The following is a 15,371-nucleotide window of genomic DNA, read 5'->3' on the forward strand; positions in this document are numbered from 1 at the left end:
GTTAGCACATACCACGATGTCTCAGTAGACAGCTATAGGAGTCCACAGCTGTGTACGCATCAGGTTGGCTGTTTCTCAGTGTTCATGTCAGCAAGCAGGTAGCAGGCAGACCATCATCGATCAGCTTGCCATGGATTCACTGAAATTCGACAGACTGTCTTTCCCTCTGATTACAGCTACAGGGACCGAATGGTCAGAATGGTGGCTTCATTGAATGTGTCTTTGAGCTCCAAAGGCCTCATTATTTATAGCACCAAGCCCATGCCTATGACGTGGTGGCTGCATTTGAGCACATTTATTAGGTATGCTCTTTGCTGCACTGTGGTAATTCAATAATTCTATTAGGTCGCTAAGCACAGTTTCTTTCTGTCTACATTTCATTTTGCAGTGGCGCTTTTGGGTTGAAGTTACATTAATGTTACCTCACTGCGCCTTCTCAAACAGCATGGCAAAGTCTGCCTTTCTGCCTACCTCGCTCCGAGGTTGCGTGGCAAAGCTCACCTCTTATCTTGACGTCCATTACATTGACGGACACTTTGCTGAAGTTCCGATTGCTACACTGGCATAGAACTAACCTTCCGTGTTCTAAGTCGCTTGGTAGAATTTTTAAGATTATCTGCTGTGCAACACTCCTTCCCTATGTCAAAAAATTATTCCACAGTTTTACTTTTGGGTATTCTCTGCATCAGTTTCATAGATCTACTTACATTACTGTACATTTTGTCCAGTGCACCATTATTTTTTCTAGTGGGATGTGACTTACATGGAATGTCTCTTTGTTTCCTAATTCTATATCATTATCCTTAAGTTTCGGTTTGCTGTACCTTTTTACATTTGCGCCACTATAAGTAAAGTAAAGACCGGAAAGATGTTAATAGTTTGGAGCTTGCATAAGGTCATGATTTTATGTCACTGACGGGCCTACAAGAGTGAAGTAAAATATCAGCATTTGTCCAGCCAGAGAAGTGTAACTCTGTTTCTGCGGAGAACAGATGCAACGGAGTATCAGCAAGAAATAGTGGCACAATTTCAGAAGGTGGAAACAAACAGGATACATTCAATTTATACATCAAAACTGTGATAAAGAATTGCAATAAAAACGGAAAACTGCAAAGAATGGTGAAGTTCTAGTTTTGTAAAAGCGGTATTTTAATATATGGCACAGCTTGTGAGATAGCCGGGACGAACTTCCGCCTTCCAGCTACGCTCAGAGGCACGGTTGCATTACAGCCAACTCTTTCTGCCTTGTATTAGCCAGAGAAACTGTTCGAAGCACGGCCAACGCTAATGTAACCGACCTTGACAACACCATTAATCATGATCTCATACACTCTTTAGCGAGACTAATGTCATCGCAGCAAGACAAAAATCCCATGGGAAAATGTTGCAACATCTTCAGAAATGTCAAGAGAACCAATGTCGAAATGTGATAACCACAATTTGAACGAGGAAGAGGAGATTAGTGTTTAAGGTCCCGTCATTAGAGATGGAGCACAACCTCGGATTAGGCAAGGATGTGGAAAGAAGGCAACCATGCCCTTTCGAAGGAACCATCGAGGCATTTGCCTTAAGCCATTTAGTGATATAGTGGAAAACCTTAATCTGGATGGCCAGAGGCGGGTTTGAACCGTCGTCCACCCGAATACGATTCCAGTGTGCCAACTGCTGCTCTATCGCGCTCACTGTAACTATAAGTATTGCAACCATTTGTCTTGCCGTATTTCTGACAGCAATTTGCGTTCTTTATTTTTGTGGCAGACTTAGAAGTATACATCTTCCACACTTACCAATACCTCAGATATTTGGAAAGTGGTTGACTAATACTAATACAACTCGTGAAAAAGAGACTAAGAAAATTGTAAAATTTGCATGAAATCTGAAATCTGAACAACTGTAAAAAGGTACAACAAACCGAAACTAAAGATTAATGATACAGACTTACGAAGCAAAAGGACAATGTATATAAGGCACGTCTCGCGAGCAAATATGGTGGTCAATGGGCACAATGTATAATTATGTGAGTAGATATATGAGATCAGTGCAGAGCAGAACCAAGGGAAAAATTAGAAACGAATTTTTTGAAACAGTTGTGAAGTGTTGTACAGTGGATAGTTATATTTTATATGTTTACATTTTTTAAGAGTTCTACTAAGCTAGCTTAGAACAGAGAAGATTATAAGAGGGTCAGTGTGTCAATTAGAATATCAGCAAGCTTTCCGTTAATGTTAACAGACGTCAAGAGAAGATGCGAGAATTGCCACATAATCTCAGAGCGATGCTAGCAGAAATGCAAACGTTGCCTTGTTACATGATAAAAGCACTGTGAGGTAGTGCTACACAACTGCTGATAAATGAGGGCAAATGTGCTCATATACTCAGAACAACGACTTCATCGGCACAGGCTTGGCCCTTTAAATAGATAAGGCTTTCGGGACTCAAAGGTACATTTAGTCCTGCTACCATTGTGTCTGTGCAGCTAGAACCAAAGAGAATGACAGTACATTGAGCTTCAGTGAAATCGTGATAAGCTGAAGGATGATGGTCTGTCTGCTAGCTGCTTGCTGACTTCAACGCTGAAGTGTAGTCAACCTGATGCATACCACAGTTGTAGTCTGCTGTAGTTGTCTATTAGGACATTGTGGATGAAAAGACTCGTGTGCGGATAGCCCTCTGATAAGAAAGGGAATCACGGATAATCTGCAAGCTGCCAATTCCACACGGCCAGGCATTAGGTGTTTGTGCAGCCTCCGGGCCAACCTGTGGGCATCTGCTGCGGTCTTTGTTTATCAATGATGAATGATCAGAGCACAGTCTTCATGACAGCCGACATCCTCGACTACAGTCGGCTGTGTCCACCTGAGAAAGCAGACTGTCTTTGAGAATGCTGAGGTAGAACCCTCACACCTGTGTCGTAGACAGTCTGGGCCTCCAATGCTCTCTCGTCCCCGTGGTGCTGCCAGCACAAAACGTGGCTGTGGCACTGACTAGTGAGCAGATATCATGTCTCGCTGATGAGGCATCGACACTTCCTTGTGGCATGTGCAATTAAGCCTAGCCGTTGACTGCCACTCTTAAGACACTTATAGCTCTGTACACTTTAGTCGGCCGTTGCGGCCGAGCGGTTCTAGGCACTTCAGTCTGGAACCGCGCGACCGTTACGGTCGCAGGTTCGAATCCTACCTCGGGCTTGGATGTGTCTGCTGTCCTTAGGTTAGTTAGGTTTAAGTAGTTCTAAGTTCTAGGTGACTGATGACCTCAGATGTCAAGTCCCATAGTGCTCAGAGCCATTTGGACCATATTATCTGTACACTTTACACGATAAATATATGTTATTGCAGATACCACGGTATCACTAACGCTTCTGGATGTGAAGTGGAACTTTCATCCACATTCCATGCTCAGTCTCGCGTTCACGACGTGACCTCAGCTCCCTCACCCATCACACTAGTAAGTGTGCCACAACGTTGGAGTATGGGTATGAATTAAGTAATTGCTGTAATTTCTGCATTGTGAAAAGCATTCAGCCCTTAATGCTTAATTTCCAAAAAAACACTGACATATTTTTTTATTTTTAACTTAGAATCCGAACACAAATTTTCAGAGGTTTAGTTTGAAATATGCTTTTGTAATGAAACATTTCCATTAAAAAAATATCCTCTATTTCAGCCCCTTATGGGTTGAATTTCCAAAAACACTGAAACACATCTATTGTATTTCCAACTGAGAAATCAAATACAAATTTTCCTAGATTTAACTGCAAAATACCTCCATAGTGAAGCACTTTCATAAAAATTTTTAGCCCGTATTTTGTCCTCTCACAGATCGAATTTCCAAAAGGACTGAAACGTGTATGTTTTTATCCGTACTCGAGAAGTTACATACCAGTTTTCAAATATGTAGCTATAAAAATCCTTTAACAGTACTTTTAAAAATGATTTATTTTACAAATCAACTTTCATCCACTATTTTATCCCCCTAGAGACTGAATTTTCAAAATGCTCAAACATTAATTTTATTATTTCTGATAGCGAAGCCAAGTACCAATTTTCATAGATCTAGCTTCAAAACTGCCTTAATAGCGGAATATCTTCAACAAATCTTTCGTCCCCTCCCTCACGCACTTTGGAATAGAATTTCACTACATCGCTTCTTAAATGACACCTACAGAATAAGATCGCACCCTTTTCAAATTTCAGTTTTCCTTAGCTTTTTGGGTTGGGTAACGATCTGTGAGTCAGTTAGTCAGTCAGTCAGCAACCCAGTACATTTCTTTTTATGAATTATATTTTTTATGTGTATACTTTTACTAACACGAGGTAGCTAGGAAACATCCAGAACTTTAAGGTCAAGTGAACAGGGGAACATATCAGAGAGAGAGAGAGAGAGAAAGGAAAGACAAGAGTAAGGCCAGGAGAGGAAGTAGAAAACGCAGAAAGTAATGCAGTAGACAGAAAACGGGAGTCAAGAAAAGAGTAAAGAATTTTTCATATATTTGCAAAAATCCATTGATGAATTTTGTTTAAAGATTGTTTAAAAATGATTGGAAATGCATTTTTTCAGCTAATTGTCAGAGGTTTCTATCTGTATTGCGTACTGAACTTTTTGATGACAAAAATAGGTCATCGGACAGACTATTCTCTGGCAAAAACAGATTTGTAAAGTGAGAGATTGTATAAGAAAATAACTTGCACTCCAACGTTTAGGTGATAATTTGGATGTTTTTTTTGTTTTTTTTGTTTTTTTTTTTTTTTTTTGTAAACTACCTTCCAGCTCTCAACCCCATACGGAAAAGCCAAGAAATGGTACCAATAAAATAAATAATTAAAGTGAAAGTAAATTCAAAACACACACACACGCACACATACACACACACACACACACACACACACATATATATATATATATATATATATGTTTGGATTTACACCTGCCTAATATTGTGTAGGGTCCCCGCGAGCACGCAGAAGCCCCGCAACATAGCGTGGCATGGAATCGCCTGAAGTATAAAGAGGTGCTGTAGGGACACCACGAATTCTGCAGGATTGTCCATGAATCCGTAAGAGTACGAGGGAGGTGGAATTTCTTCTGTACGGCACGTTACAAGGCTTCCCAGTCATGCTCAATAATGTTCATATCTCTGGAGTTTGTTGGCCAATGGAAGTGTTTAAGCTCAGAAGAGGGTTCCTGGAGCCACTCTGTAGTAATTCTGGACGTTTGGGGTGTCGCATTGTCGTGCTGGAATTGCCCAAGTCTGTCTGAATGCACAATGAACATGAATGGATGCACGTGATCAGGCATGATGCTGTCAGAGTCGTATTTATAACTGCAACTGCACACGCCCCACACCATTAGAGAGCGTCCACCAGCTTGAACAGTCCCCTGCTGACATGCAGAGTCCAATGGATTCATGAGATTGTCTCCATACCCATACACATCCATCCGCTCGATACGATCTGAAACGAGACTCGTCCGACCAGGCAACATGTTTCCACTCATCACAGCCCAATGTTAGTGTTGTCGGACCCAGACGAGGTGCAAAGCTTTGTGTGGTGCAGTCATCAAGAGTACACTAGTAGGCCTTCGGCTCTGAAAGCCCATATCGATGATGTTTCGCACGCTTACAGTTGTTGATGGCCCAGCATTGAAATCTGAAGCAATTTGCGGTAGAGTTGCGATTCTGTAACATTGAACGATTCCTTTCAATCGTAGTTGGTCCCATTCTTGCGGGACCATTTTTCGGCCACAGCGATGTCGGGGAATTGATGTTTTACCGGATTCCTGATATTCACATTACACTCGTGAAATGGTGGTACAGGAAAACCCCCACTTCATCGCTGACTCGGAAATGCTGTGCCACGTCACTCGTGCACTGACTGTAACACCATGTTCAAACTCACCTGTCGTAGCAGCAGTAACCGATCTAACAACTGCGGCAGATACTTGTTGTCTTACATAGGCACTGACGACCGCAGCGCAATATTCTGCCTGTTCACATATCTCTGTGTTTTGATACACTTGCCTGTACCTGTTACTTTGGCAATTTAGCGTATTTGTCCCTCTTTCATTTTACTCTCGAGCCCGTTAATAGTACAGGAGGACGAATGAAAACGAAAGTTTGTCAGTACAAAAATAAGAATCTATAGTTCTTTATGTTTGTAATATGTTTGATGTGAGGCAAAGCGATTTTGGCGAGTAGAATGGAAGAAATATTTGCAGTATTTGTCGACAAAATGCAGCGTTTGATTCAGAGACGTTAAATACTCCACACAGCTTCTCATACAGAGACAATAAACGCTACAGAGAGAGTCGTTAAAAGAATTTCACAGAGCCTTCTTCTTCTTCTTTTTCCCGACCTGATCCCGTGTCTTCACGGGTCTGCATGTAAATCTGGCCGTGGCATTGTTAGCGATAGCGGTTCGCCAGATGGACTTCCTGTCGTCCCTTCCCCACCCTGGAGGACGGATGTGTGCCCCATTTGTCTGGGTCTAATGTTATCCCATGTGAAAATGTGAGAATGTTTTTTGAACTATTCCGCGAATCGTGTCTCTGAGGCGGGACAAAAGTTTCAGCTTGATATTCACCAAGTCGAATGTACGAAAACTCCTATAACCCACTTACAGGCTGACTGCTACACCGGCCGCCATGGGTTAATCCGTCGTGTGGATTCGAAGCAGGACTGCTTGCCTCCCCCAATGCCAGAAGTGACGTGCTAACGCACGTAGCTAATCGGGGTATCATAATCGCACTGAGTAATAAGAAGCAACCTCTACGGATTTACAAGTGGCAATGTGTTGTAGGTAAGAAGACATTGATCGTTTCTGGTTCTTTTATCAATATTTCTCTCTGAACTTTCGAGGTTGCTCCTGAAAGTACTGAAAGAAAAGAACTGTCAAAATAAACTAAAAATGGAAAGAGGAGGGGGGGGGGGAGGAAAGTAAAGAGAAGTGATTATTGACTTTAGCTCCGTCGGGACATTTCGTAGAATCAGCGGTGACGAATGAAAGTGATTCGAACCCGGGATTTCCTGCTTACTTGGCAGTTGCGTTAACCACGGCACCATCTCGGCACACCTCACGGCCGACCCACATTCCCACCGAGAGCCATTGATGCGTTGTCCCTGTCCATTTCCTCCGTGCTCGCTACTCAGATTTTCGTAGGAGGTCGGACATACTCGTGCATCTGAACTGAAGAAGGTGGATCCAATGTCATTTAGGCGAATCAGTTATATGAATTAATAACGTCTGTTCTTTCCTACATGTTGAAAAGAACAGATATTACCCATTCACATGATTAAAACTAACTGTATTGTAGTTTCAGTTATTTAATTACCAATGAATCATTACAGCTCCATATTTTAATGTAAGATAAATCATGACATTAACAAAACTGAAATCTAACTTTTCATTGCCCTTAACTGTAAATGTTTCTCTGTATTAAACGCTTTATGTTTCTCAGTGATTTGTCTAATAGTGAGCATAATGTCTGTGCTCAAACTACTTTTCTCAAAGCCCGTTTGCTCTTCTAGCAAAACATTTTCAGAAATTGCTGCTAGTTTCCGTCATTTTAGAATATATATTATACCCTGTGTTTAGCAGAGTTCTCGCAATTACTTCTGTCTCCGATCTTCTAAACAGGTGTTATTCAAGCTGATTTCCTGTTCTCTTTAATTTTCCTTTTGATCCAGCTTCCATTGACATAGTTTAGTAATCTATATTTCAGTGTGGGAATGTATGTTTAAACAGTTCTGAGTCCAACACTACCCAGTTTTTCTGTTTCTCATTTTACGCATTGCATCTTCTAATTCCTTCGCTTCTGTCCTTTCTCCTGCATTCTCTTCTTCTTCTTTTCCACATTTTTATTTCCATCACGTCTACTATCCAAAGTTTGTATAATAGCACAGACGATCTGTCTTATCTATCACTTCTAATCTTGCATCATATTTTGTATTTCTGTTCAAATTCATCATCATTTTACAAGCAAATTTCTATCTGACGTAGACATCATTTACCGATTACAAAATGAATCCATCCCAGCTTTCTTGATTGATTTGCCGACGTAGTTCATTAGCTTCTTTAAGCAATATTTTATATCCCTTTCTATATTCAGCTATCCTGTTCTGTGAACAATTCAAACTTGTAAAATTCGTTCTTTTCATCAATATATGCAATTCATTATTCCTATTTATGTTAAAAATATTGTTTTCTTAAGGATTAGTCGTGGTTTTACTCATTCAATAGTCTAATATGTTAATATGAGGATGAAACAAATCAAAGTAGATTATATTAACCAGTTGCTTCATTTCATGTTGTATTATGGTTTTGCTTTATCATTGCCTGTTATTTGTTTGCAAGTAAAAAAACCACCTGTACTAAACCCTATCAGTCCCACCTGTCCTATCGTCGAGCCGTAGATGCAAAGTTTGTTACATAAGTAAATTTGGGATTTGTAATACTCACCGCTATTTTGCTGTTCCAGAGAGTACAGTACTGAGTGTGATAGTGAAAAAAATCTCGTTAGCGCTTCGTTGTGTGACTGATGGTCATAATACAAAACCATACAGGTCCAAAGTAATAACAAGATTCTTAAGTCAACGTATTTTTGCACTTGTCGTTTTAAATGAAAGATATGCTGTGTAGATCTAGACAGCATGGAGTGGACCATTTTCATTATGGCACAATCATAATTTTTTAATCTGAATACATGCGTAAAGCCACCAGATAAAGTAGCCGTGATAATAGGATCAGCCACAAGATAATACAAAATAAAACAAAAATAAAAGAGGCTTTTCAATAGGAAGTGGAAAATTTATTCAGAATTAAAGTCAGTTTCATATGTAATAGACAAACAAAAAAAGTTAGCCAAAAGGTGTCTGTATGAACTCCACAGTGATGCCAATTTGGAAGCCGTTTGCCATTGTCATTGCACTTAGCCAACAACGTATGGGTAGTATCCGTAGTAGACCTGCTCGCTGCCACGCAGTGCCTCCCTCGGCGCAGCAGGGATCGGCACTGGGCCAGGACGTGGTAGGGGCAGAGGACCAGGCACAGCCAGAGCCACGCACACCGCAGCCAGCACCACAAACAGGAACACCTGTGGCAAAAAGAGAACACCTCTGGTCAGAGACTGCACAATTCAACCAGCACAACAAAAGGAACATCTTTGGTAGAAAGAAGTCAAAGACTCACAAAAGGCAAAATGTTACAAGAATATCGTCTCTGTTCAGAGACATTCCACCAAAAGAACACTACAAACAGCCACACCTCTGACGAAAAGAGCCGTTCAACACAGTACACACTACTGCACGACAAGTGTCTGTTGCAAGAGCAACATCTCAATCAGCCTCATTGGAAGAGTTGGCTGTGATAGAATACACATCTCTCATCACTTACATTGCAAAGTAGCTGTCTTCGCTTTCATATCTGTATTTAATTGTCTGCTTAGTGGACATTTGCATCAGCATCAATCATATTTACTAGGATCCACAAGCTAGGCATATTCCTATACATAATTTCAAGCTCATATACATTTCTGCAAAATCCCATATTTTACGCATCAGCGAGGCTGCTTTTTGCATTACAAGTCTTGCTCGGTTTCATTCAGTATTTAGTAGATTCTTTAACATTTCCATGCAGGCAATATACTTGGACTGTCATATCACTGTGGGAAGTGCAGAGATGTGAAACTATGGAAATCTTACAATAATTACCACTAGAGTCTCTCTAAGATGGAAGGAAACAGTCACAAATAATGTTGACATACTTCATAAAGCGACCATAGAATTTAGCCACGTGTAACTAAGAACTCAAAACTGATGTCTTATATACCCTTGTTCCTCCTTCATCCGCCCTTCCCCGACCTCTGTGACACATATCACCAACGATGAAACAGCAAAAACTAACCTTCCTTTCGTGTTTTTGTCAATTTTAGAGTAATTCATGTTAGCCCTGACGATAACAGCAGAATTAATCCTCCAAAGATATTTCCTACATTTTGACGATAGAATTCTACCCAATTTCCTGTTCAAACATGGTTTCCTGAAGTATGTTACAAGTGTGAGACATATGATTTGAGGCCTCTGTTCTTTACTGCAACTTATAATGGATATGTGGGAGTCAAGAGTACTCTTTACCTTGCCTTGGAACAGAGAAAATAATGGATCCATGCTCGATTCTTAAATCAATATAGCCCAAACCAATGAAATGCTTCTTAAGAATTCGTCTTTATGCTAGTATACTAATACTGGTCATCCTATGTGTGACATTCACTGGAACCGTCATTCATAACCTTCTTCTTACATTATACTTATTCCGAGTTCAGTCACCATGGTAGTCGCAATCTGTGTACATGCAATACCCATTGCTAATAATGAGAGCATTATTGAAATCTTTTGGACATTTTAATGTTACACAATCAAATATAGGGTAATGTTCATTGCAACTTAAGACCTATGTATCTCTGGTAGTAAAATGCATGCAGGCTCCCTGACGCCTCATCGATGCTGTTACACATAAACATCCAGGCCTTACACATCTCATCAAAACATGGAAATATCATCAGCATCACGAAGATTGGGAGTAAAATTGCGCATTATAGTACTGGAAAACGATACTGCAACTGAGTATGTTTTCAACATTATTTACACCATCGTTGCTATGGACAAAGAGGACTTTTATTGGTAAATTTCTCTTTATCAGTCAGCACTATTATACTTATGACAAACATGACGAGGTAGCATTGTGGTTCAGGTACTGGACGCTTATTCATGACATCGAGGCTAGGGATCCAAATTTAGTATCTGCAAACAATTTGAAGCCAACACCAAGATTTACGGATTATGCTTCTTCGATCCTACTTAAAGTTCCATAGTTAATGAGCTAATCCTTCACTGAATCTTAAACTTTAACATTTTTTATAATGTGAAGACGTGTAAGTTACACTTACCAAGAATACGCAATCAACGTATTTAGTTGTAAGAATGAGTGCTGATTCCTCTACAGACTTGTTACGTCGACGTCTACGGAGGGTACGACGAGACAAATAGGAAGATAAAGACACAATCACTGCAGTGTGCTACCTAATCCATTCTCAATCGATCGATGGAAAACACTGACAACCTTGATTTTTCGACATTCTGCTGCATACATACGCTTATTACGATTGCAAATTCCTTATTTGATTTGGGACTGCAGTACAGATATGGCCAACAAATATGATGAAGCTATATTCGCTTTAAATATTTTGCCCTGAGAGTCGTACATACTTTCCTCTCTCAGTAGGGTAAATCGAAATGAATGTCTGTTTTACTACACTCTCACAGAATTTTTTACCCACTAGGTGTGCTTCAGAGAAATAGTTGACACAGAGTCTCCATGGTAACTATAGAAGAACTGTACTATAGGCACTGTTCGCAATTTGACAATTTTACGAGCGGAGCTCTCTGTACTCGACAGGAAGATACAAATATGTTCCGCTTGGAGTCTGACAAAACTAATCTTGACCTCGCTAACTTCTGTACGTTTCTAAAATATGTAGTTTCACAAGCTACAATACGTGCAAGAACTAGCTTTACTCTTTCTTGTTTTTCCATTTTCTTGAGAATGACCAACAAGTGGACCAAATTTACCTTCAGAACTTCAGTGGCCGCAACCTATATTCTTGGTTAGCGATATGTGTAACATGTTAAATTATTAGTATCTCTTTTAGCAATAGTTTTCCATGGGTCGTTGGAACCAGGAAGAATCATGTGTGCTAGCAAATGACACAGGTCTGAGTTCTTAGAAAAGACTGAAAGAGAGACGTGCAAACTATCAGCCTGTCTGGGCAATGTTAGTAACTCGTACATTTTTTACACTTGTGTTTGATACTTTTTTGGAAAACTAGATGTCTCCTATATAGGAATCCACATGGATGACGGATGCAACGATCGTGTGAAACCTAGTCTTCGATTTTGGTTCACGTGATCCTTTAAGGGTGAAACTATAAGAGCTCAAGTTGCTACGATGTTTGTAGGCTAGTGCAAGCCCTTCGATAAAGTTACAGACCGTCGCATACTAACAATAATATGTTCTTACGGAACACGAACACGATACACGATTGACTCTAAAACTTCTTAGCAAACAAAACTTGTATTAGGCCATCAGCAACTGTAGAGATAACAGGATCTTGTTCGCCTCAAACAACTGTGAGGGAGCCATTACAGTTTACTGTGTGAGGCGTAGTCATCTTTTAGATGCCAGAACGAAAAAATAAAGTTACGTCATTAGTCTTTGGTTTACCTTGTCTACAGGTAAATGTTTTCACTATTGATACATATTGAAATCCGTGCACCGTGCACAGACCGCTAGAAGCCCCAAACCAAACTTGTGCGACCCATCACAGAATATTGTCCAAAAGGGTTGACAGGTACCAAATAAAACTACATGGAGATACTGAACGTATTATAAAGGACATCGCGAACGGTTACAAGTTTGGTTGATGCATGGGAGTGTGTCATGGAAGTTCTGGACAAACTGAGTTGGCAAATGCTAGAAGTTAGACTCCAACCGTCCTCCGAATACCAATATTTTAAAAACCCATAAATAATTTAGTAGAGTACTAGTGCCTCCTATATATTATTCCTGCAGGGACCTAGAAGACAACTTTAGTCTAATTGCTATGTGCACAGAGGAACGTAAGTAGTCGTTCTTTCCACGCTTCAACCGTGCACGCAATGGGAAGAATGAAACTTGATGGCAGATTAAAACTGTGTGCCCGACCGAGACTCAAACTCGGGACCTTTGCCTTTCGCAGGCAAGTCCTCTACCATCTGAGATACCCAAGCACGACTCATGCCGCGTCCTCACAGCTTTACTTCTGACAGTACTTCGTCTCCTACCTTCCAAACTTTACAGAAGCTCTCCTGCGAACCTTGCAGAACTAGCATACCTGAAAGGAAGGATGGTAGAGCACTTGCCCGTGAAAGGCAAAGGTCCCGAGTTCGAGTCTCGGTCCGGCACACAGTTTTAATCTGCCAGGAAGTTTCATATCAGCGCAGACTCCGCTGCAGAGTGAAAATCTCATTCTTAGTGGGAAGAGTGGTTCAAATGGCTCTGAGCACAATGGGAGTTAATATCTGAGTTCATCAGCCCCCTAGACTCAGAACTATGTAAACCTAACTAACCTAAGGACATCACGTACATTCATGCCCGAGGCAGGATTCGAACCTGCGACCGTAGCACGCAGTGGGAAGAAACACTAATATTTGGTACAATGGAAGTATCCTCTGCCATGTGCATCACACTACAACTCTTTAGAGAAACCTCAGATTTGGGTAGATGGGGGCGTTGGGGGGGGGGGGGGATGATGATTCTCACACGAAAAGTATCCTCTGTCATAAACGCCACGGTGGCTTGCAGAACACAAACACAGCTGTGGATGTAGCTTTAGCTTTATAAGACCTTACGTGATAATCATACTTTGATAAAAGTTTCTAACAATAGGAGGCAACAAGATTGTGTCAAATGTGACGATACCACTTCTACAGTGTAAGGCATCGAACGAAAATATAGATGTGGGCGCTGTACTCACGAGAGTCTTCATGGTGTCGCCTTCGGTTTGCTGTCGTCGACTGATGCCGGGGTCTGGCGGCCTCGCCTTTATACTGGTGGTGGTTACGCGAGCGCAGAGCGCACCGCTGCTGCAGAGAAGGGCGTGGCGGAAGGCGGTGCAGCGAAACGGGGCGGCCAGAGCCTGGCTGGCGGACATCCCAGGGGGCCCGCGCTGTCGTCACGAGGGCGACCCGCGACCAGCGTCCGCTCAAGGTCACCCACACTAGAAACACTACTGCGCAACCAGAAGACATTGAAGTATTTTGCACAAATATCCCACCCCAACAATACTATCTCAGTTGCCCTAAAGAAAATTTCCAGTTAATTGAAGTAACTGATGTGACAGGCAACTCAACATTGTTGGTGTTGTGGTCTTCAGTCCGGAGACGGGTTTGATGCAGCTCTCCTTGTTACTCTGTACTGTGCAAGCTTCTTCGTCTCCCAGGACCTACTAGAGACTACATCCTTTTGAATCTGCTTAGTGTATTCATCTCTTGGTCTCCCTCTACGATTTTTACCCTCCACGCTGCCCTCCAATACTAAATTTGTGATCCCTTGATGCCTCTATAGATATCCTACCAACCGATCCCTTCATCTAATCATGTTGTGCCTCAAACTCCTCTTCTCCCTAATTCTATTCAATACCTCCTCGTTAGTTATGTGATTTACCCACCCAATCTTCAGCATTCTTTCTGTAGCACCACATTTCGAAAGCTTCTATTCTCTTCTTGTTCAAACTATTTATCGCCCACGGTTCACTTCCATACATGGTACACTCCATACAAGTACTTTCAGAAACGACTTCCTTACACTTAAATCTATACTCGATGTTAACAAATTAATCTTTTCCAGAAACACTTTCCTTGCCATTGCCAGTCTACATGTTATATCCTCTCTAATTCGACCAGCATCAGTTATTTTGCTCCCCAAATAGCAAAACTCATTTACTCCCTTAAGTGTCTCATTTCTTAATCTAATTCCCTCAGCATCACCTTACTTACTTCGGCTACATTCCATTATCCTCGTTTTGCTTTTGTTGATGTTCATCTTATATCCTCCTTTCAGGACACTGTCCATTCCGTTCAAATGCTCTTCCAAGTTCTTTGCTGTCTCTGACAGAATTACAATGTCATCGGTGAACGTCAAAGTTTTTGTTTCTTCTCCATGGATTTTAATACCTACTCCGAATTTCTCTTTTGTTTCCTTTACTGCTTGCTCAATATACAGATTGAATAACATTGAGGATAGGCTGCAACCCTGTCTCACTCCCATCCCAACCACTGCTTCCCTTTCATGCCCCTCGACTCTTATAACTGCCATCTGTTTCCCGTACAAATTGTAAACAGCTTTCCGCTCCTTGTATTTTAACCCTGACATCTTCAGAATTTGAAAGAGAGTGTTCCACTCCACATTGTTACTCACTATATGATAGCAAATTCAGACGAAATGAAAGAGATATGTCACAATAAAGGGAATCCAAACAGTCGCTTCGATAGACAATGTACCTCCCTTTAGATGAAACGAAGGCACATATTCTTGCATGTCAACGACGGTCCTAAGCATCTAGCACTTACTGTTGCAATTCAGCCGCTGTGGACAACGAACAAGTTCCTACTGCATCATGTCCAATACACGTTGATTTGACAAGAGATTCGGTGATCTTGCTGACCAGGATACTGTTGCCCCCACGAAGTTCACGTTGCATTGCAGCAGCTGTATGTGGACGTGCACTGTCCAGCAGAAGAAGCAAGTGATTGATGGCCGACATAACTACACTTGCCTTAC

The 15,371-nt window shown here is 41.2% G+C and overlaps 1 protein-coding gene across 1 annotated transcript; it reads right to left on the reverse strand.

Annotated features, from left to right (window-relative positions):
- Nucleotides 1–8,783: 8,783 nt before the first annotated feature.
- LOC124789158 lies at nucleotides 8,784–13,840 on the reverse strand. Its single transcript, XM_047256453.1, has 2 exons — nucleotides 13,567–13,840; nucleotides 8,784–9,090 (listed from the first exon to the last, which is right to left on the reverse strand). The coding sequence occupies exons 1-2, from the start codon at nucleotides 13,838–13,840 to the stop codon at nucleotides 8,855–8,857; spliced, it is 510 nt and encodes a 169-aa protein (XP_047112409.1). The 3' UTR covers nucleotides 8,784–8,854.
- Nucleotides 13,841–15,371: the final 1,531 nt, after the last annotated feature.

Source organism: Schistocerca piceifrons, chromosome 3, assembly GCF_021461385.2.
Source record: "Schistocerca piceifrons isolate TAMUIC-IGC-003096 chromosome 3, iqSchPice1.1, whole genome shotgun sequence".
NCBI classification, from domain to species: domain Eukaryota; kingdom Metazoa; phylum Arthropoda; class Insecta; order Orthoptera; family Acrididae; genus Schistocerca; species Schistocerca piceifrons.